Below are 22,745 nucleotides of genomic sequence, written 5' to 3' on the forward strand. Positions count from 1 at the left end.
TGTAACCGGTGAATTTTTCAACTTCCAAGTTTTGCAGAGTCAGGGGCGGGGTAGGGATGGGGGGGCACTCACGGACACGTTGAGAGCAAATCGGGTGGGAGCGCCCGGGAGAGATTTATCGTTTGAATTTTCAGGAGATCATTAATATTACGGTGGCCGTTTGGAAAGCAGTCTCTCACCATTGCCCGCGGAGCGAGGACGGGCTGGCGAGCAGAGGCTGCCGGAGGAGTCCGCAGGCCGCGCTGCCCGCTCTGCCCGCCCGAGCGCGCCCCCGCCTCGGCGCGCCGCCGCGGCACGATCCCGACCGCGCGGCGAAGTTTCGCCTGCCATCGCTGTCCGGGAGCCTGCTGCTCCGCTCTGGGCTATAACCTTGAACTTTCGGAAGCGTGGTGACAGTGTCGCGTTATTACGGCAGCACCACCAACTTCTGAAAAAAGAAAAATACCCCCCACGACCCCCAAAAAAGAAAAAGAAAAAAGAAAGAAAAAGAAAAAAAGGATTAAAAAAAAGCCAAACAACAACAAAAAAAATCCTCCCGCCCACCCCCCCACCCCCCCACCCCCCCGAGTCCTTCCCCCCTCATCTGCAAAACAACCAGCAGCAGCAGCAGCAGCAAAAGCAAGACTCCTGCGCCGCCGACTACAAGAGGGTTAAAAGTGTAGATTGGATTTCACCCCGGGAAATCTAGCACACGGAGTGAACTTGAATCTTTGGCTATTTAAGGAGGACTGGGGTTTGTTGTGAAGTTGTGGTGATCCAGAGCAGAGCCCCGTCCTGATTGATTTCATCTTCCTTGAGTCTCAGATGACTGTAAAATGAATAGATGAAATTATTCCTTTTTGAGGCTTTTCTTAGGGGCTCTCCGGGCAGCGTGTTCTCAAAGCGAAGTCATGATGTATTCTCCAATCTGTCTCACTCAGGTATAGACGCTTTTATTTAATTTATGTGTTAATTTATTTATTTTCACGTGTTTGTTGGGATTTTTTTTTTTTAATTTTTATATGTATGTGGGTTGTTAATGAGTCATTGCTAGTAGTCGTAACGGGTTAAAGCACAGTCGTAACTGCTTGTCAGATCCAAACTCCTCTCTCAGGAGGGAATATTAGAGAATAAACTGTACCACGCCATTGTTTTGGGGAGATCCATTCAAAGTGTCACTCGTAGACAAATACTGTTAATTGTTGGTGCATAAGAAGTCAAAGGTTAACAAACTGGAAATGAGCATAATTATGCTAAAAAACCGTGTTTGAAAAGTATTGATTTGATTGGAATCAAACGATTTGCACTCTTTTCAGCTCGCCTGTTTGCACACAGCCTAATGAAAGGGGTTGAAAGGAAAAGTGCTTTTTTTGACAAAACACGACCACTGGCCGGTGCGAAGTAATCCCGTCTTATGCTTAATTAATAATATGCAGGCTGCCAACAATGAGGGAGATGTGAGCGGGGATGACCAAGCTGTGCAGTGTTTTCTCGTTCGGTTATACAAGGGCACGGCGTTTTCCCCCTCCCCGCTAAACTGTGCTGGCGGATGAGCGTGCCCTCTCCCCAGCACGGGGAAAGACCGACCCTTTTTTTTTTTTTTTTTTTTTTTTTTTTTTTTTTTTTTTTTTTTACAGCCGCTCTTGGGGCCGCTTTGCGATCCCGAGCGGCGGCTGTCACCGGGACGGCGGGAGGGGAGCGGCGCGGTGCGGGGCCGCGGAGCGCGGCGCCGGGGGCGGGGGGCGACGGCGGCGCGGGCAGCGGGGGCAGTCCGAGCGGGGGTCCCGGCCGCGGCAAAACGCAGATTTTGAAACCTGAGGGCTTTCGGGAGCGTGTTTGGGAAGTTCCCTGGCTGCCCCTGGAGCGTTCTCGCCCGGCGTACGGTATCGGTGACCGGGCGCCGGGGCACCGGAGCGTGTTTCGGACAGTAAACCTGGTCTGCAGAGCACGGGGATAGTTTTCAGCTTTCGTGAAAGTCTGTCTTAGGAGGATGTGATGTAAACTGATTAAGCGATAACTGCTTGCTTCCACATTGGTGAAACAAATAGCTAAAGAAGCAGAAAATGTGCGAAAGTACCGTCTGCTGCAAGGCTGCTACAGAGAGGCCAACGATGCACTTACAGTTGTACCGTGAATAAATAAGTATGATTTAAGTTATTCCGCAGTTAGAAACCATCGTAATTCGAAAGGACTAAAGTATTCATAAATTGTGATTGAAGATGGAAACAGTGATAAGGCTTATTCGGTGATTGGACACAGTCCTGCAGTCTTTTGGCTGACACATTTTTTATTGTTTATATTTTGTTTGGCATCTAAGTGTGATTGACTTAGATATGGATATTTTCAGTAAGTAAACGTGAGATGCAGTGAAAGAAAGCTGGAAAAAAGTATTATTGAGATATTTCTTCTTCAAAAGGGAAACATAGGAAGCATTTTGTGCAACAGATATGCACAGGCTTGCAGCTACACACATAGAAATAACTACTTAGCATGGAATCTGTGGTTAGAAAAATTAGTTCTGTGTAGGCTGTCCGGCGTGCAAAATAATTTTCAGGCAATAAGACCTCTGCATCAGAATGTAAACCTAAAAGTATAACTTAAGAAAGCAGTTTTTCCATTTGAGACACAGATTTTCACAACCACCTCTTTTACAGAGGTAATTCATGGTCTTGTTTCCAGCTCTAATGACTACTTTTTGTCAATGTTTTCTTTTTTGATTCATTGATGTAATAGATTTCCTCATTCTTTACAAATTTATGTTAAAATACTACACTCAGGTGTATACAAAAGTGCCACATTATACTTCTACTGCCATTAATCCAAGACAGCAGTTCCTGGCTTTTATGCATTGATACTTTCTCCATAATATTTTACAGTCACATTCTACCATGTGCCATGCAGAGACAGTTTCCATTTGGTGATACATACATGGAACATAGTTGCAGCAAATTGATTTCAGTTTGGAATCTTTTTCTACCTACTTGGAATGATAAGAGCAGTTAATAAGTAGTTCTTTCTCTACATAAATTAAAAATTAAAATGACACCAGCAATGAAAACTCACACCTTGTGTTCTTTATTTGTTTAAGGCAAAAGATTGATTCATCTCACTTTGAGTAACAACTGCATTAAAGTATTACTGCCAAAATTGTTCTTTTCCTTGTATTCTCTGTCTCTAGGATTCTTGCAATGCACGTATCATTACTGTAATAGTATATGTTCAGATATGTTCAAATATGTTCAAAAGAAAATATTTTGGTAAAAGTAAACACAGAACACCTGTTTGGACGGAGCTACTTATGAAAGTGGTAGTTCAGTTTGTGCCGAGACAGCGGTGAAGCACTTTTGAGTACAAGTCTGAAATCCAAAGTAGAGCTTTAAGACAAACCTTGGCAATTTGAGTGTTACCCATTACACTTACAATAAAAGTTTGGTGAGTGAAAATAACTCCAAATTAGAAGAAAACTTACCAAATGCAATTTAATTTTGGGGGCTCCCTTCCTCTCTTTCCTGTATACCTGTTTTGGAATGAGTGGAAACTGCATTTATCTGTCTTGCTGAGGCAGGAATAACATGCAGTTACTGCATGCCTCTTAATGCATGCTCTCTTGTGATATTTTTGCCATGGTTTATTACGTTACAGTAGCCCAAAATCTCAGAATACGTAGTGTTTTCTTTTGCTCCTATATGTTGTTTCACTAGACATGAGAAAATCCATGCAGGGAAATTGAGTAGATGAAGTTTTTTGTATAAAATTTCCATACTTCTGACTGGTGTATTTGTTGTACAGTGCTCACTTTGAACTTTAATGGGCTGATACAAAGTTTAGAAGTGAAAGATAGGAGAAGAGTACTGCATATCCTCTTTATCTTTTCAATAAAGAAAAACTGGCCTATCTATTGTCATTTGATGATTGCTATTTTTTCCTTTCTTTACAAGCTACATAGATATTATATAGTGACTTCCATTTTAATTTAAATTGCCATTGCACAATGGTTCACCTGAGCTACTTGGCATGACATTTGAAAATCTTACCTTTATAAATCACTACATTGCAAGAGCAACTGTGACATATGAGCAAGTGCCACATAACAACAAAAAAAAATTCACTATTGTCTATATGAATATTAAGGAGGAAAAAATTCTGTAGATATCTTTTTAGGAGATTTGGTGGAGAATATGTGTGATTAATTGCAAATGTCCATTGAAGATCATATTTATGGGCATTTCCTCATGTCAAGTATTATTTTTATTTAAAAATACTCCAGGTGCACATTGAATGGCTTCAAAAATATGATAAAATTGCTTTCAAACAGGATGTTCTATGCTGTGTTTCTCCTTCACACATTCCACTTATATTTATGTCTTCAGGACTTTACAATACAGTGAAAGAAAAACCTGAATACAGTTTTTAAAAGGTTGGAGTTTCTGGTGTGTATGTTTTTGGGGTCTTTTTTCCCACTTTGGAAAAGGAAACATTCAACTACTACAGACTGGAATTTAAACAGTAAAATTCTCTATAAAATTTTCATAGATATAAAATACTATAGGTTATTATTGTTAATACTATATGCATTATCTCAAGGCATAGTCAATCTGAAATACTTTATGATGCTCTTCTTCAAAATTAAAACTAGATATGCAGTATTCCACTAGTGTAGAATATGCCCAGGTTTATTTTATTACCATTTTAAGTTATAAATGCCAAAGTCTGTTTAGATGTAGGGGAAATCATTGTTTTGAGACAAAAATTAATTTCTCCCAAAGCGCTTCAGCCACCTGCCTTCACCCCACCTTTAGCCCCAGCTGTTAGAATTTTCAAAATCTGTAGTAAATCTGTTTTATTCAGCCTAAAATGAATTGTGAGGATTTAACACTTTATGCTTCCATTAATTAAAAAAAAATATATATTTGAATACTTCAGTTAAGATGACTTCTGTAGGAGGAAAAATAAACTTTCTTTAGTAGTTATAACTGAAAGGAAAAAAAGCATGGCATCAGAAAGCATATGAAGATAGGGAAGTCTTATCATGGGCTGTGGTTGCTCAGAGCAGTACTGCCTTCCCACACAAAGAACAGATTGTGGTTTAACTCTTTCCACGGCCTAGTTTTATGTGCCAGTATAGTACCAGAATTGTTCAAATCTGTGCTGGAAACTACTAATCAGTTTAATTGTTGCCTTTGCAGGTCTTTGTCAAGCATCACACTATAATGAAATTGTTTATGTCTTGAAGTATCTTCCTATATTGCCTCTCTGTTCTTTTTTTTTTCCTATTTTTTCCTCCCTTTGCTTAATATTTTTTTCCTATGAAGATAACATGATCGTAGGTAAACTGCTTGTAACTTTTCTGTTGTTTTCTGTTTGATTTAAGGATGGTTAGGGAGGAGAAGTAACTAGATCTAGTGGGTTTTGCAACACTCAGGAAATTTTGAAGTTTGTTTGAAATTCAGAGATTTAAATATGGAATTCTTTGCCTGAAGCTCCTGCAATGGCAGTCTTCACTCTATAATTGAGACCATTAGTTATACTTTCATCATTTTTACCTAATGGAGTTAATCAGCCTATTGATTAAACATAATTCTTTCCTTGTCTAGCAGCGTAACTAAAATAGTAGTTTGTTAATTGTATTCCTGAATATAATTGCATAAAAGAGGTTCAGTTTTAGTTTGATTGCTCTGTGCCTCTAAGTATGATGAGCAATCTGCGTGGTATTTAAAACTAAATATTCCTGCACACAGGAAGAAAGATACCTCCCCTAAGGTCTCCCTTTCAACCCAAAATAATGTTTGATAAGCAGATTGCAGCATTTTAAGCAGACTTGTTAATGGAAAATAAGTTTTTGGGGAAGATCTATTTAGATGTTAACATGGATGTGTAGGATGGTACTTTAAGCAGACAAATGAAATTAATTTAATTGCTATAGGATGTGCTTGTAGACAACAACTAAGCATTACCTCCTTAATGCAATCCATATTGCTGCTAGGCAGAACATAAGAACTTGCAGGTGAAGCCTGACAACAGAAAGGGATATTTTGAAACTGTAAATAAATTGCATGGATTTCACAAAAGCAGCATTGGACCAGCGGTGGACTCATAATGTCTCTTTGCCACAGCATGCAGAAACACAAAGAATGCAAACTTTGTGCCAAGTTGCCATTTTTCATTGTACACCTCAGATTGATTTTTAAGGGGTTTAGAATAATTGCCACACTCATGTGATCAGTTAACAAATTAACTGAATCTGTGGGGATTCAAAATACACACTGGAACTGCTGGAAGGACATGAATGTAATTTTTGTTCTCACCTTCATAAAGTCTTAATTTTACAGAGTTTGGGGGTGGTGGGAGGGAAGTGAGAAAAGCTGAAAGTACAGAAGCTTCAGCTCAGGATCTGTATATGACATGTTGTGTCTTTTGCCTGCTTTTCCTCACTGTATACTGGTTTCTCTAGTTACCACCACTGGAATGGTGCTGTTTCAGTGCTGGAATGTTGGACGTTTGATAAGAAAATGGATCAAGTTTAATGGCGCATGCTCTTTGTGCCACCAGCAGTCTCTTGCTGAGAGCATGCTCCAAAAGCGGGAACTGTGTGGCATTGCACTGAGCATGTATATGCTTTGTGTTTCTGTGCCACAGAGAAGAGAAATGAACTGTGGCATTTGCCTCAGCCTTCTGAACATTTCTGCTCAGATTTTTTAAAACTGTATAGTGTCCTCTTTGCGCAATGGTAGTTTTCTTGATGTTAGCTGTTCACTCAAATATTTAAATGTTAGGAGCAAAACATCTTGGTAGCATCTCTTAAATTATGTTTTCTCTGCAGCATTGTGGGATGAAGTGAGGGGAGGAGTACAAAATAAAATTTTCACATGGTTCTTTCAAAGAATGAAACATGGGAAAAATATGATTCTCTATGCAATTTTTGCCTGTTGTCTGACAACAGTAATACTTTCATAAAAGGTGTTATGCAGAAATTTGCGTGTTTGAGTTTTAAGTGCTTATTCTCTTCATCTTGTATTTCATTTAAAGATTTTCAGAAATGTTTCTTGATACTGATTTGGTAATGAGGACTTGCTGACTTGAGTTTTCTTGTTCTCTTCTTCTTTTTTTTCCTTCACTTCTTTCCACAGGATGAATTTCACCCGTTCATTGAGGCACTTCTTCCACATGTCCGTGCAATTGCCTATACTTGGTTCAATCTTCAGGCTCGAAAGCGCAAGTACTTTAAAAAACATGAGAAACGAATGTCAAAGGATGAGGAAAGAGCAGTCAAGGATGAGCTACTTAGTGAAAAGCCTGAAATTAAACAGAAGTGGGCATCCAGGCTCCTGGCCAAGCTGCGCAAAGATATTCGTCAAGAGTTCCGTGAGGATTTTGTGCTCACAGTTACTGGGAAGAAGCACCCATGCTGTGTATTGTCCAATCCTGACCAGAAGGGCAAGATCAGGAGAATCGATTGCCTGCGACAGGCTGACAAAGTCTGGCGTCTGGATCTAGTCATGGTGATCCTGTTCAAAGGCATCCCCTTGGAAAGTACGGATGGAGAACGTCTCATGAAATCCCCACATTGCACAAATCCAGCACTTTGCGTCCAGCCACATCACATAACGGTATCAGTCAAGGAGCTTGATTTGTTTTTGGCATACTACGTGCAGGAGCAAGGTAGGAAGCAGATTGTCGTGTTTCTATGTTACTATGTCAGACTGACTCCAAGTAGCCCTGTTTCCCCCGTGGGCTGGCTTCCAGTGAAACATTGTTCTGTGGTCTGTAGATGTAGTGTGGCTACATATCCATTGTAAATCAGCATGTGTACGTATGTACTTAAACACGCACATATTCCTGCAGCCCCGTGTGACATGCATATTCGACATATGTGCCTCTTTCAAGGGAGAGAGAGACACATGCCAAGGCAGTACTTTCATTCCACTGAAGCTGCCTTCTATTTTTTGTGAAAAGGTGGCAATCCATTGTTGTGACTTCAGACTTTCAACTTGTGTTTTTAAAGAAAAACAACACAACCCCCTCCCCACCCCAGTACTATTAAGAACACATGCAATTGCACAGTCACAATAAGTCTTACAAATAGTTATTATTGTCTTTGTAGTTATAAATAATCAAGAAGTAATCCTTAAACTGATGACTCTGCTACACCCTGAAGAGCAACTGTAGATTTTCTCATATCTATAAGACAAAGCTTGAAAATATTTTATCACTGCTATATTTCTTGTAAATGCCAATTAGAATAAAAATTGCAGCATACAATATGTAATGTTTTATTCATATTTTATATCATTAGCTCATCTTATCTATCTGAGCTTTAAAGCAAAGATCCAGGTCATAATATTTTGAGAAGTTTTTAGGAAGAGTGTATTTTCATAATCACACTCATATACTTTTATTTGGCAGGTAATTGAAATATGGAAAATTGCAGGATCACTATGGAAAAGCTTCTTAAACTTAGTATCACAGAATGCAAATGAAAAGAGGGCTTGTGATAATCATGTGTCAGGGGAAAAACCTACCAGTCATATTTCATATATTGGACATTCAATAAAAATACCCATAGGCAGGTTCCCTAAAACTGTAAATGGCCATAAGTAGATAAAAGTGGTTTGGGTGTGATTTTTTTTTTCCTCTGATAATAAGTCTTCTGATATACTTCTTCTCTGTTAGGGTCATTTTGGTTCTTTCTGGTAATTACACCATCTTCTAAGTGTCTTTGTAACCCTGGCTGATCAGCGGTAATAATACGTTTCTTTTTGAGCCACAAATCTCAACTAGGGAAAGTTTGACTATCTGCAGATGGTGGGCCATTTCACAACTTGGCCTGGTAGTAGGTAGAAATGGCCTGCAGAAGGGCAGATGGCAGGCTGTTATCTGATGCTTGGTAAATAACTATGGGGTTTAACTGGAAAACAAATTGATTTTGTTAGTAACAAAAAAGTAAAATTGCATGTCTTCATTTGGTGTCTTCAATACTCATTCTGTAGGAGGAGAGATAGACAATGAAATATTTTTGTTTTAAGTGAGTTCTCTTTTAGCATTTACTCATTTAATTGAAGATCTGTTTTTGTGAATGTATGTATCAGGTTCTTTTTTGTTGATTATTTGTTATGAAAAAAAAATTGGCTTCTCCTCCCCTCCCTCTCCCTATTTTTTTTTTTTTTCTCTCCACAGCAGTAGACACATTTAGGTATTTTACAGCGACTTTACGTAGCTATGGAGTCTGGTAAATCTGATCCCAAACAACATAAGAAGAAAGGTTTCTTTGATAACATTAAGTAAAATAGTTAATTACAAATAATTTGTACCTTTAAACTCCTTTTGTGGGAAAAAAATCAAATTATATTTTGAATGCATATAGCAATAAATATAGCATATAGCCTGTAGCCTATAACATATGACATATATATTTATTTTTATATATATATATATATATATATATATATATATATATATATATATATATAAATATAGCAATAAGTCATAGCTTACTGATTAATTCTGTGGATTTACCTGTCTCTAAAAGTCAAAACTACAAAGGGAGGCAAAACAGTAGGTAGCTCTTGAGCCAAAGGAACTGGGGTCAGAGTACTCCTTACACTGTTGACTTATAAGTTGTTGAAAGGCAGTAACTTGAAGTGGGAGAAGGAATTGCAGGGCATAGCTGATTTTGTTGATTTATATGTATTGAGAATATACGTTTATTTACAGCACTTTTGTTTAATTGGAAATGAGGAAGGTAAACATGCTGTAATATTATTACTTTTAAAACAATGCTACTTTGAGAATATACTAAAAATGAAGCTGGCTAATTTCTGTATACCAAGTCACTCTTAGAAGACACTTTTGTTTATTGCAAACTGCATGTATTTTGTATGTCTTGCTGCTTTACTGTAAATCTTCCATTAACATCTGTTGGCTCTGTTCTTGAAGAAGTCACATTAAGTTGTCTGTGTTATTTTTTTCCATTTTTTTTCAAACTTTGTTTCTCCATATTCATTGAAAGCAGGTTAATTGCAGCACTTTGTGGCATACTTGATTAAGAGTGCCAGGCTTTGTGAAAGATACGCATGAAGTCAACCAAAACGCTGTATTATACTTATCGCGTTTTGCTTTTTATTTGTCTTTTAGAACATATAAACACACCTAATCGCACCATGTAAAAACTAAGTAGAAACATAGAGAAAATTAAATCCCTGGACGAAATATGAAGAAGGAATTAGCACCTAAAATGAATGAAGGGGCCAAGTAGTTTGCTTTTTTTGTTGCTTTAAAATAGAAGATTAGGAAAAAAAAGAGAAGGAAGGATAGTTCGAGTGCCAGTGATGGTTGCCAGTGGCACCAGGATTGGCATCAGACCTTCTTTGTTTAGCCTAGGATGTCTGTGATTTGTTGGTTGGCATCCGCATTGCAGTGCAGAGTAATGTTACAATATATTGACAATTTCCAGATCTAGAAGTGTCAATAATCTTTTCAGTTCTTAACAAAAAGAGCTTCTACTTCCATGTCTGCCTTGAAAGAGGAAATAAGGACTGATCTATGAAGTTCTATCACTGATGAACTTCCTTAGATGCTACTTTTCGCTCATCTCAAAATTCAGTTGTTTTTTTTTTTTCACCCTCTATTCACTTTCTGCTAGCCTCTTAAAAAAAAGAAAAAAAAAAAAAAAGAGGATTGACATGGGTTGCAATGATGCTCCTTTGACTGAAATGGAGGAAGAAAATGTGAAGTATACGCTGTGATCAAAGTTTAACATCAAAATAATTCTTAATCATAACACGCTTCTATGGGGCTCTGCTTGTTGTGTGTATCAGGGGTGTGTATGTGTCCCACACACATCGTTTATAAAACCCAAACTTGAAAATGGTGTGAAACTGTTTCTATTGACAGAATTGTCCTTTTTTCTTTTTATTTTTTTCCCTGTCAGCATCAGAGAGTGTCTATCATTTGGTATGAAATGCACTTCAGTCCAGAGAATCATTTGGTGGTGTTTGATTCAGCGCAGCGCTTATGCTGTGTTCCCGTTGCTACAAGAACCGCCATTTTGTTTGTCGAGTGCCAGGAGAGGGGGAAAAAAAAGGCAGACAATGTGCTTGATGCCAATAATGGTTGCCAGTGGCACCGAGGTTGGCATCAGACCCTCTTTGTCTAGTTGCTGAATGCCTTTGATTCGTTGGTTGGCATCCGCATTGCAGTGGGCACATTGGAAAGTTTTTGACAATCAGTGAATGAAAGCTGCAGTACTTGTTTGCTGCAACAGAACCAAGATAATACAAATTTCTCCTTCACATAGATGTTTTACTTACTCTTACTGTGACTAATTAAAAAAAAAAAAGCTAAAAAGTGCCTATTTTTTTTTCTAAAACATAAAATAGCTATAGCAATGTGCCTTGTCTGCAGATTTCTGAATTCCCTCATCATCTCTGCTACTTTTTCTTCTTCTTTTTTTTTTTTTTTTTTTTTTTTTTTTTTCAGTATAAATAAAACACATACTTGATGTTAGGTAATTCAGCATTACTGAATGAAGAATAGTATACCTTGGTAAATGTTTTGAGAGTTTAAAGAACTGAAGCAGCGGTACATGTAAATGTTAAGGTTTTGAAGTGTTTTTAATGCTTGTGTCTCTCAGAGTACATTTCTCTGATCAGTCATGTTACTGTTTACACGCTCCTTTGTCCTTATGTATGGGTGATATAATTGGGAGAGCCCATGTTCCCAGCTGTTAATAAACTCTGGAGTCAAAGGAGGTGAGGATCTTTTAAACTATCTGAGTGGGGAACAAAATAGATGCAGATGTCCTGTTGTGTTCGAGCACTCTTCGTTTTTTAGCTTCTTACACCATCAAGAGATGCTACCACAGCTCCAACTGTGTGAATTTGTTACCAGGAAACTGGCAAGAAGAGTAATTCATTTCTCTTGGAAGTTTCCTAGATAGTTAACATTAATATTGCTTTCCGGTTAACTGCTATTATCTCGTTAATTAATAAGAAGGATTAGGAGCTCTACCCAAAGGGCTGCACAGAAGGAAGCCTGGCCTATGTGAGTCCCTGAGTTGCTAGACTGTGTCCTGTCTCTAGAGGACTGGAGGGGGGGTGCTGGGCCAGGAAAAAAAAAAGGAAAAAAGCAAGAGAAAGATGAGCGAAGAGCGAGGGGCACTGGCCGGCCAAGGGGAGAATTTTGTGTGCGGGACTCTGGCCTGTGCTGGGGAGGTTGGCAGTGCCGGCCCGCAGGTGCCCTGCCCGCCGGGGCCGTGTGGGAGGGGGCACGGGCACACGGGTGTGGTGCCCACACTCCTGAAAAGCGTGCTTGCAGATAACCTCGGCTGGGGTGCGGGCTGCCGCCGCCGCATGGAGCCGAAACGCTTCTGCCCTTAGCTTAATGCCAGCAAACTGGCAGTCCCTAGCCAAGTGGGGATATCACTTTCCCGTTTCAGACAGTCCTGGCAACCTGTGTGCCTTATCTTACTTGAAAAACGTGCCCTCTTCCAGAAGGAATTGTAATTCTATTTTTAACGTGATATGTCTGAGTTGCAGGAGTGGGTGGGTTTATCAATGGTTTGATCTTTTTAAAGCCTTTTGAGTTTTGTGAATTTATGTCTAGAGGGAGCTCAGATTTTGAAAGAGGCTTGCATAGTAGTTTTCATGTTGCATTTTAGTTTTCATTCTGTAAGTAGAGAAAATATTGTGTAGTCATTCTGTTCATATTTTAAAATGATAACAAAATTATTTTGGTTAGTTTGCTGTGACTACATGAAATTCCTCTTAAAATCACACTCAAAATAATGTTTTAAGCAATTCCTGTTTAAGTCATATTATGGTCATATGCCTAAATATCACACCACCCAGATAGACTTTGGATGAGGATTTGCATTTTTTTGTGTGCACTGATGTTTCCACATAAAATTAATAAAAAAGCAGTGGGCTTAGATGAATCGACCATTTGCTGATTGTTGCTACTTCTTTTAACCTTAATGATTTGCCTCCTTCTGAATACTTACCTGAGAACATTTGGTGGAACATTTTACCTGTTTTGAAGAAGGATATGTCAAAGTGCAAGGTGATGTGTTGGGAGTTTACATAGCAAATTATGAGTTACAGCAGGAACAGCAGGAAATAGAGCTTATTACTGCCTGTACCTACAGGCTTCTATATGCTCCAGGACCTTGTTTCTTGCACAGTGAAATGGTGTGTGATCCTCTGCTCTAAATCTCAATTTTGAATCAGAAAGCCAGTACAGAACCAGAAGGATGAGTTTATATTTTATCTGCTCTAGTACAAGAAGAGCTTTTAGTTGTTTAAAAATCTCATAGGGAATAATCAACCTTTTAAAAACTGAATTATTCTGGATAATTTCAGTCTGTTGAGATGTGCAGAAAACATAATTAAAAAAAATTGTATCAACTGAAAAAGACACTGTATTATTTTCTAGTTTTCTAATGTAAATTTTTGGATACATATTTTGTTTGCTGCCTCTATTGTACTGAAAATTTTAGGCAAGAAAGACATTTAACATTAGGAAATGGATGTTAATTCAGTGTATATATGCATGTATATATATATTTCTCAATTTATTATTCCAGTTACTTTGTTCATGAAGATCTAGGATACTGAAACATTTTGAAAGGCCACTTAGAAATTTTAATTTTTTCAGAACATTTATATGTGAATTGACATTCAGATAGTACGCCTGAAGAATTCAAAATGTTTAATTTTTTCTTTTTAATTTAAAAAAAGTTCTCTTCAGAGCAGGAATATGGGTCATATGACAGGTTCATGAAAAAAGAAAAGGGAATTTTCCATTTTTAGTGTTGCTGTTAACAGGAATTAAATTTATGTGCATTTCAGGAAGGAGCATTTACTTCATTCTGATTTTCCTTACCTGATACAATAAGGGGAAAAATTTTCATATGTTTAATTAACACCAATTGTTTAAGATAAAAGAAACTTAAGTTTAAATAAATTCTGTTCAACTACTTGAAAATCTAGTGATCAGTGTTAATTTATGAATGACATTTAGTTCAAAACCAAGAAGCAATAAAGTAAAGAATGTAAAAGGAGTCAGAAAATTATTTGTGGTGGTTTCAGACAGAAATAATACTGTGAACAAAAAGGATTCTTCTGAACTATATGCAAGACCACTAATTAATAAAGGAAATAGCTCAATTTGAAGCAGAGTTTTATGTTTTAAATTTCTTAAATTTTCATGCATATTGAATTCACTCTATGAAAATTTCATTAAAATAATTAACTGCTAAATGCCACTGCAGGTTGGATTTTAAAGTTAATTGCATGAGGTTGCTGTCAAGCCCGCTTCATCTAGCTTTCCTTTTTTTCCCTGCTTTTCTTCCTTCTCCTCTTCCCTGCTTCTAGTGCGGTAGCGTAGTCAGGACAAGGACAGGTGGCCCTCTGCAATGGTGGTCCACAATGCCAAACCCAGTAAGTAATTCAGGGGGTTTCCTGAAGTTACTTTCCAGTCTCAACAGCAAGGTGAAACGTTTCTTTGATGTAGTTGCTTGAACTAGGATGATCTTAAAATCAAAGTTAAATGGCTATCTTAACTGAATAGGGTTGCTCCTTCCGTTGTGGAGTCAAGAGGGCTCCTTACCAGGACCTACTTTCCAGATACTAAGTGAACATGAAAAGGGAAGAAAGTCTCTGTTCAATTGTTCAAAGTCTCTATTCAATTTGTTTGACAGATGTCATACATGATGTCCTTCATTATGGGGAGGTTTCATGATTTTACTCTGTATCTATTTTTGTTTTTGCAATTTTGAACTCTGGTGGAATTTTTAGAAGGTTTTGCTAAAAGCCTGTCTTAGGGCATTGAAACCTGGATTAGAAGAAAGTCTCACAAGCTAGTAAAAAGGAAGTAAATCTCAGATTATTAGCTTTGTCTTAGAGAAAGCAGAGTTCATTTTGGTGTGTCTATTGTACTGTCTGATTGCAGTAAATTATGTGTGAACCTGGAAGCATTCTTCTAGCACAGTTGTTTATATTTTCCCCCCCACCATGTTTTTATTGACAAAAAGATTACTTATGCTCTCCTCCCAGTTCTCCTCTGAGGGGAATTATTCCCTTTTCTAAAGTGTATTTTGCTTTCTAAATTTTAAATAAATATATTTCCTTAGCTGTTTCTTCGGAACATCAGCATTGGAATATGACTTTTGTTTTAGTCCATCCATGCACCCCCCCTCCCCTCCAAAAAGAGTGGTGGGAGATGAGCACTTCAGACTTGGTGTTTGGGGGGGGATTTTCAGAAAGGGCTGATAGTCTAAAGTGTGTTTATCAATAATAGTATTTTGAATGTTTTTAGATAGCCTGATGACCAGAGCTTTTGCCTTCATGCCCTATGACTCTTGTGTGTTACACTCCACTTTACACGAGATCCTTCTTCAGAAAGGTGACTTAAAATTGTAGGGACTTTGGAGTAATTTCAATCTTAATTTGCTCCTAACTGCCTGTGGCGTTTGGAATTTTTAAGCTACTTGTATGTTTGTTAGTTTTTGCTCCAAGGAATAGAATTGAAAAAAGGAGAAGTTACTGTGATGTGGTGTGGTGTGAAAGCTTAGCTGAACTCCCTTCAGTCATTGTGTTCTTTTCTCTCAGTAAAACCTTGCACTTTTTTAGTTAAGTAACTGCTCATCTCCAGAGTAGAAGGGACATCTTAAGTTTTCCAGCATCCTTCTATAAAGGCACTTCATTAAAGACATCTCTGTGGCTTTAAGTGGGCTTTTTATTATTTCCCCTGTAAAAAAATACATATGGAAATTGATGAAAACAGTTCCCATTTTCTTCCTTAGAATGTGAACAGGAAAGCCAAATGCAAAAATGAACAGGTAGTGAACTCTGAGAAACTTGGTGTGGCTGTCAAGAAATTAGGAAAAAGTTCTGTGATTGTTTGTTGGAGGCAAATGGTGTGCACAGGTAAGCGCATTCTATATTGTTTGTAATTATTTAACAATTGATAATTTTAAGTGTCTATGTTTTGAACATGCTGTTTACATATTTGACTTCCTGATCTCCAAGCAATATTAACCTGAGTTAATATTTTCACAATACACCTCTTTTCATAAAGGATCAATTTAAACAACTGAAAGGTGATTATCTATTTATCTTAAACCTAGCATTCTATTTTAATTTCTAGTCAATTACCTTGCCATATCTTTCATAAGCTGTCTTCTGAGGTGTCACAAGATTTACATATTTTTCTTTAAAATAGAAATAAAACAATGTGCATGCTTTACAATTCAGTAATTATAAACTCTATGCCTTTAGAAATTAAATGAAATTAAAATATTCACAGAGTATATATTTTTTGCTTGTGAATTGCATTGGGCTAAAATCACAAACCATTTTCAGCCTTTTTTATGACGTGGCTAACAGGGAAATGCTTAGAATATTATTATGGATGTGCACTGTGTGTGAGAGATAGCAAATATACTCACTGCAGTATCAGCTTTCCATTGCCTGAGTAATGCCATTGAAAATGATGTCAGACTTTTTGAAGGGATAACTCCACTCCAGTGTCCCTGTTTTAAAAGTGTGAAAATTTCTCCTAGTCAAGACAACTTACCCTGACATCTGCAGTTTCTAGATGGATTACCTTAAATTTGTTATGCCACGTTAAAAGATGTGTTTTACGAGGCTGGCCTCAGCTCCTGTCCTTAGTGTCAAGAACCCTGCTATGTGATGCAACGCATCTTGTTAGATTTAATTGACCAAAGCTGATTTGTTAGAACAATTCATTTGTGCTGTAACTCATGCCCACGCCAACTTGCTACCTGAATCTCTTGACCTTGGTTTGTCTGGGTCATGAAATGGCTGTGAACTGCTTGACCTCTCCATTGTTCAGTGGCCATGCCACTTCCTCCACTTCTTTGTGGTAGTTGCTGACAAGAAGACCTCAGCCCCGAATTTACACCCCAGTGGATTTTTATTGTCCCTCCAGAGAGTCTGCATCCTCCTTTGGAGGTGCTCCTGGTGTCACTACCTACTGTCTGCTGACAGTGAGGGGGACAAATTGACAGCCCTTTATAGTAGAAGAGGTAATGAGGGGATTTCTGGGAACTGGAGGAAAACTTCAGCCTCTCTCAGGCTGCTGTGCTTTTCTGTTATGTTGGGGTGCATGGGGTCACTACTTTTTTCAAGGGTAAACACTATCCATCTTAGTCAATCCTATTTCACTGTGAGCCTTATTTGGGTGGGATGTGCTGGGAACAAAGTTCTGCTTTGAAAATATTTTGTTATTAAAATCTAATGAGTATACATGCTATTTCAATTTTTAGGACACAAGAGTGATCAAAATAATTTTTTGGTGTGAAATGGAGGAATGTTTCCTGTCAGTATCATAAGTGGCTATTGATTCCTTTAATACCAAAACATGGATTTCTAAAGACCTAGCTTGTATTCAAGAGCAGTCATGGTTTCTAAAGCAAAGGTCTCTAAACACTGTGCTTGATGCACTATCTAAACTTAGTAAAAGGGAGAAAGAACAATCTTTATATGACTTAAAAAAAATAGTGAAATGCATAATTTCTTGTGGAAGCTACTTGTCCTTAAGAATTATTCTTAGGATGTTGAGGATGGTCATTGGCCCCTTGCTTTACAGGCTGCCTGCTGTCAGTATCTCAGATACTAATGTCAGCTTCTTGATGTAGACTTTGTGCTTCCTATAAGTACCAACAATTTGACTGTTGGAACAGTTTATTTTATTGAAATGGGTGTTACATCTAATCATGTGCTGCATTGTGACACTTTTAGGAAGTAACGCCTTTCAAAATTAGTGGCTGGCTCTGTCAAAAAACTGAGGCTAGCTTATAGGAAACCATAAAGACTGTGAAAAGCTTATAGGCTACTACTGGTACCATTACAAAACAAGTACATTTCTATTCCTGTGGTCATCAGGTAATTGGTATGTTCTTATTTTAAGTTGTTAGCCTTAGACTTCGCTCATATCAGTGGATTGATTCAATCAAATTGACATAGTTTAAATCCCATATTCTTTCACAGCACTGTGCATTGACTTTCACAGCACATGAGCAGGTTTGTATTTCTGCAGGACACCTGACTTCTTTGTAAACTTATTATTTTTTGCTTCTTGAAAAAGAAATTAGATGGTGTATTTACATACAGCATTCCTGTGCACTTGTATATGATGAAACATCTTACTTCTGTGAGAAACTCTGCAAGCTAGGTGTGATTTCTAATTGCAGTTGCATAGTTCCTCTGAAGGAAGAGTTTGGGAATGCTGGTACAAGGAACTTGAGCACTATAATTGTGATGACAGTGTAAAGTATGACTCAATGTTTAGTTGCAAGAACTTCAGAATCCTTGTCTATGGTCCCCAGTCCTGCCATTGTCTCCCCGGGTGACTGCAGGCAAGTTAATTAATATCCCTGTGTCTCTGGACCTGGGGAGAGAGAGCACCACTTGCTTCAGGGTTGGCCCAGTGAGGGTTGTGATAAATACTGAGATAAGAACTGGCTCAAAATTTCCTGTGTTCCACTGCAAGCGAAGCCCATGTGCTGGTGCCCAGCCCCCAAGAGGCTCTGTATCATAAAGAAATGTTGGACCCAGCTTTCTCATGCCCAGACAGAAGGAACTTGCCCAAGCAGGGAGGCACAAAGCATTCCTTGCCTGTAAGCCCTGCGGTGGTACTGCTCCGTGGGAGAGGGTGTCAGAGCACAGCCAGGCAGCGGGGCTGGCCCGCCACAGGGGGCCGGGGCTGCGGGAGCAGCATTCCTCGTGTCACCTCTGCTTCATTCAGCAGGAGCTGAATGTCCCTGCGGACGGGACAGGGCACACACAGCTCTCTGAGCCTCCCTGCCTTGTGACAGTGAAGCAAAAATGTACTCCAGACTGAAAGATAAAAGAAACGCTCATTATGGGACAATTGTATGGATGTTCATCAGCATTCAACAACAAAGGAGGCATCTGCAGTGCCTGCAGGGGTGGCCTATGAGCTCAGTCTGCTTTCCTGTCCTTCCCTCTGCTCTCATCACAGGTTTTCAGTCCAGTGGGCCACTTGAACACTTACATTCCTGCACCGTGATCCCATGCTTGGGATGGATGGTCAGGAATTTGGTGAAGTGTGAGATGAAACCCAAGCTAATGTACCTGTGTCTGGAATATGCTGGCCATACTGTTTCATCTCCCAGACTTGGACAAGTCTGATTTGCGAGGCAAATTGGTTTGTAGGGGCTTAGTCCAGAACTGAATCTTAGAGGGCCTGGCTTTGCCTGAAACCCCAAGTCATTGTAGTGAAACCTCCTAAGTAATTAGTAACCTGTGCATTTTGGACCCAGTATGCCATCTACTTTTACTCTTTCGGTCAGTGGTTCCCTCATGCCTTCCTTTATGATGATATTTCAGGGTTGGTAACGAACTAGCCATACCAAAACCTACAAAATTACTGTGTCTGCTTCTCAGAGTGGGAAGTGGCAATAATTTACAAAAATGAAATGTATCCATGCATTTTTCCAGCTGATACTGAAACAGTGCAGTTTACAGCAAGCCAAGGGTTAACATCAAAACTTATTCTATTGTTTAACTTCCAGTTAAAGAATAACCAGCTTGTGCAGAAAAGAGAATTGAAAAATTGATTTGACTTTTGGATTCAGACATAGAATTTAAAGGATATCAGGTTGTGATTTTGCCATATATGCATTCATAGGTGAGTTTATGGCCTGCAGTTCAGTCATTTTGTAGAGGCTTATGTTGTTGGAGCCACAGACTTACTTTGTTTTATTAAACCCAAGGGAATTTGTTTTAAAGCTACGTGTAATTACTTTAACTTGCTTAATTGCTAACATTTTTTTTTAGTTAAGAAAACATATCAAATTATTTAGAGCATAAAATTGTTTTTTGCACTTTGTAGTGAGGAGTTCTAGTGTACTTTAAAACCTATGCTGATCTTGCTTTGTCATACACAAATGCAGTGTTTTACTATATTGTGGATATAACTTGAATATTCTAGGACAAGAATTATAGTTGTCCTGTAGTGATTTTGTTCTATTTACAACCTCCAAATAAAGGAAAAGCTGCTTATAGTAAAATGAGGATCACTGGTCTTTCAGTAATTAAATAGACTTGTTATACTGCATTAATCCTTTTTGGAACATTTGGAATGGCTTCTTAGCACTCACAAACACAGCATTAGGGCCAGCAATTAATCTGTTATTTGTCCTTCAATATTTGTGTGCTGTAAAGAATGTGCATTCAAAGATGTAATTCAGGTTCAGGATGAGGACCATCATAGAGTCAAACACTTACATTGACTGTTCAATAGTGTGAACCAAATCCTAGAATGAAGTTTCAATAATTGTTGGAAGGACTCACACACTACTAATTGCATCCAACTGAAAGAACTAGTAATGGCTTTCAATGCTGTCTTGAGTTTGGTTGCTCTATGTATATGAGTAAAAAAGTGTGAACTATTTTGAGGTAGCCAGAAACTTTCTAATTTTCTGATTAGCCTTCCTTATAGGTAGGTCAAGAAGTAAACATTTGCTCAACATTTCATCAGTTAAGAATGTGCTCAAGAAAAATATTCAATATCTTTCTGATGTGCAGTCTTTTTTATCAAGGACAGGTTTAGGGAGCATCTACCAAGATGACATACCTAAGTCTGATCTAGCAGAGATGTAGTTCAGGTGATCACTGGATATTCTTTCTAATTTCAGGGTTCAGTGTTGCTAATGCAGTAGTCAAAAATCTTCCTTTTCTGAGCTTTGATTTCACAAACAATCAGCAACTAAAATCACATGAACTTTCTCTCAGATTTTTGCAGGTTTTAATTGCTTTTCGAGACAAAGTCTGCTTAGTTTTTGATCAGAAGGCCACACTAATTCACTTGGTGCTGTGTTAGAGTCTTGTGCTGCTCTGCATTGTTCAGCTGTAATTAACCTGAAGAATGGTACAGAGCATAAGCTTCTGAGACTAGGTTAAATCAGCAGAAGAGTCTTATGTTCCTGTGGTATATAGTCTTAGAACACATTATCCTATTGCAGTAAGATAAAAGTGTTTTAAAAAGTCCAGCCAGTCTGACCTTGTCAGAATTCAAGTAACATTATTGGTAACTTGGGCTTGCTGACATGTTTCACAGTAGGATGAGCATTAACACAAAACTCCTTATTCCATCTGGTGAAGAACCTACAGAGAGGGCTATACATAGATTTTTTTTTCTTAAATTTCGTGTTACAGTGTAATGAGATTCTGTCTTCTCTGTGCTCCTGACACTTCTCTTGCCATTGATAGGCACCTTTGTCAGTGATCAAATGTAGCTGAGACATTATAAAGTGGCAGTATTAGATCATGTGAATGTGACTGCTGAATAGTAATAGTTAAAAAAGTGATTAATGACAGCTTTAGCAAATGTTTTATGAAGTCTTTGGTTTTCAGGGTAAATGCCCTGGAAACATGTCAAAATGAATGGAACAGAATTTAGTGATTAATCTACACATGGCACAAAGTTTGCAAAAAGACTCTACAAATTTTAGATTTGATCCTGCCAAAGTTTGTCTATGTGTTATAACAGCACAGTGATAACCAGAGATATCCTGGTGAGGTCTGAGGAAGCTCAAGTGAGTCCTGATAGCAGCAAAATTGCATTAATATGGCATCTTCAGGTGCTTTTATGTAAACTACTCCTTTGGATTCCCTACAGGGTGATATCAATCTACTCTGGAAAAATTTGCCCATTGCAGTAACTACAAGATTAACTTGAATTTGTCTCTGTTGCATGTGTGTTTTATTTTCTAATAATGCATATGACTGTGCCTGTCATGAGGTGTTTGATATCTCGTTTCCAGTCTGAGTGCATGCTGTTGGGTACACATCCTAGCTATTAGGCATCTTATTGACAAAAAATGTGCCTTTGTTTTTTGTTGCTCATTTCTCTACCACTGATAACACATGACCTCTTTGAAAGTGGCACATGGAATCCTAGAGTCACTTAAACTGGAAAAGACCTCTAAAATTACCAAATCCAACCAGTAACCTAACACCACCAAGTTCATCGCTAAGCCCTGAGTGCCACTTCTGCTCTTCTTTTCAATGCCTTCAGGGATAGGAAGTCAACCACTTCCCTGGGCAGCCTGTTCCAGTGCTTGACATCTCTTTTGGTAGTCAGTCTATTTCCTAAGAATCAGTATAAACCTCCCCTGGTGCAACTTGAGGCCATTTCCTCTTGCCCTGTGTCCAGTTACTTGGGAGAAAATTGTACTAGCTACAGTCTCCTTTCAGATAGTTACAGAGAGAGCACTAAAGTCTCCTTTCAGCCTCCTTCATTACCTCCAGGCTAAAGAATGTCTACTCTGTTAACTGCTCCTCATGAAAGATTTTCTCCAGACCTTTCACAATCTCTTTTGCCCTCTCCCTGGACTTGCTTCAGCACCTCAAAATATTTGCCATAGTAGCTCAAAACCGAGCATGGGATTCAAGGTGAGGCCCCACCAGTGCCTTGCTGACATATTTCTCATTGCTTGAGGGGCAGACAGCTGAGTGGCAGAGTAACTGCTTCCTTGGACATCATCAGTGGTGAATAAAATGCCAGCATTTCCTATCTTCACAGAGTGTTTTCACAGACAGTTCACACATCAGCTTTTTTGGATTCTGTCACTATTTGAATGCTAGTGACTCTGGGCTGTTTGTGCCTCCTTGCCAATGAAAACCTTACCAGTAACCCAACTCCTGCCACAACTTGTGTGGATGTGGGGAATGGGTGAGGTGAGGGAAAAGAAAGGGTATGGGGCTAGGGAGGAGTGGGCA

The 22,745-nt window shown here is 38.6% G+C and overlaps 1 protein-coding gene across 6 annotated transcripts in view; it reads left to right on the top strand.

The window, feature by feature from the left end:
- Nucleotides 1–631: 631 nt before the first annotated feature.
- Nucleotides 632–22,745, top strand: part of NFIB (nuclear factor I B) — a 170,949-nt gene continuing 148,835 nt past the window's right edge. For 2 of the 6 annotated variants that reach the window (XM_063423680.1, XM_063423681.1), the window contains exons 1-2: nt 632–920; nt 7,107–7,638. In XM_063423680.1, coding sequence (XP_063279750.1) covers nt 891–920; nt 7,107–7,638 — 562 coding nt within the window. In that variant the 5' untranslated portion in view covers nt 632–890. The remainder of the gene's footprint in view (nt 921–7,106; nt 7,639–22,745) is intronic. The other 4 variants (XM_063423682.1, XM_063423683.1, XM_063423684.1 and 1 more) reach the window with 3 other exon arrangements.

This window comes from Prinia subflava, chromosome Z (assembly GCF_021018805.1).
Source record: "Prinia subflava isolate CZ2003 ecotype Zambia chromosome Z, Cam_Psub_1.2, whole genome shotgun sequence".
Classification (NCBI taxonomy): Eukaryota; Metazoa; Chordata; class Aves; order Passeriformes; family Cisticolidae; genus Prinia; species Prinia subflava.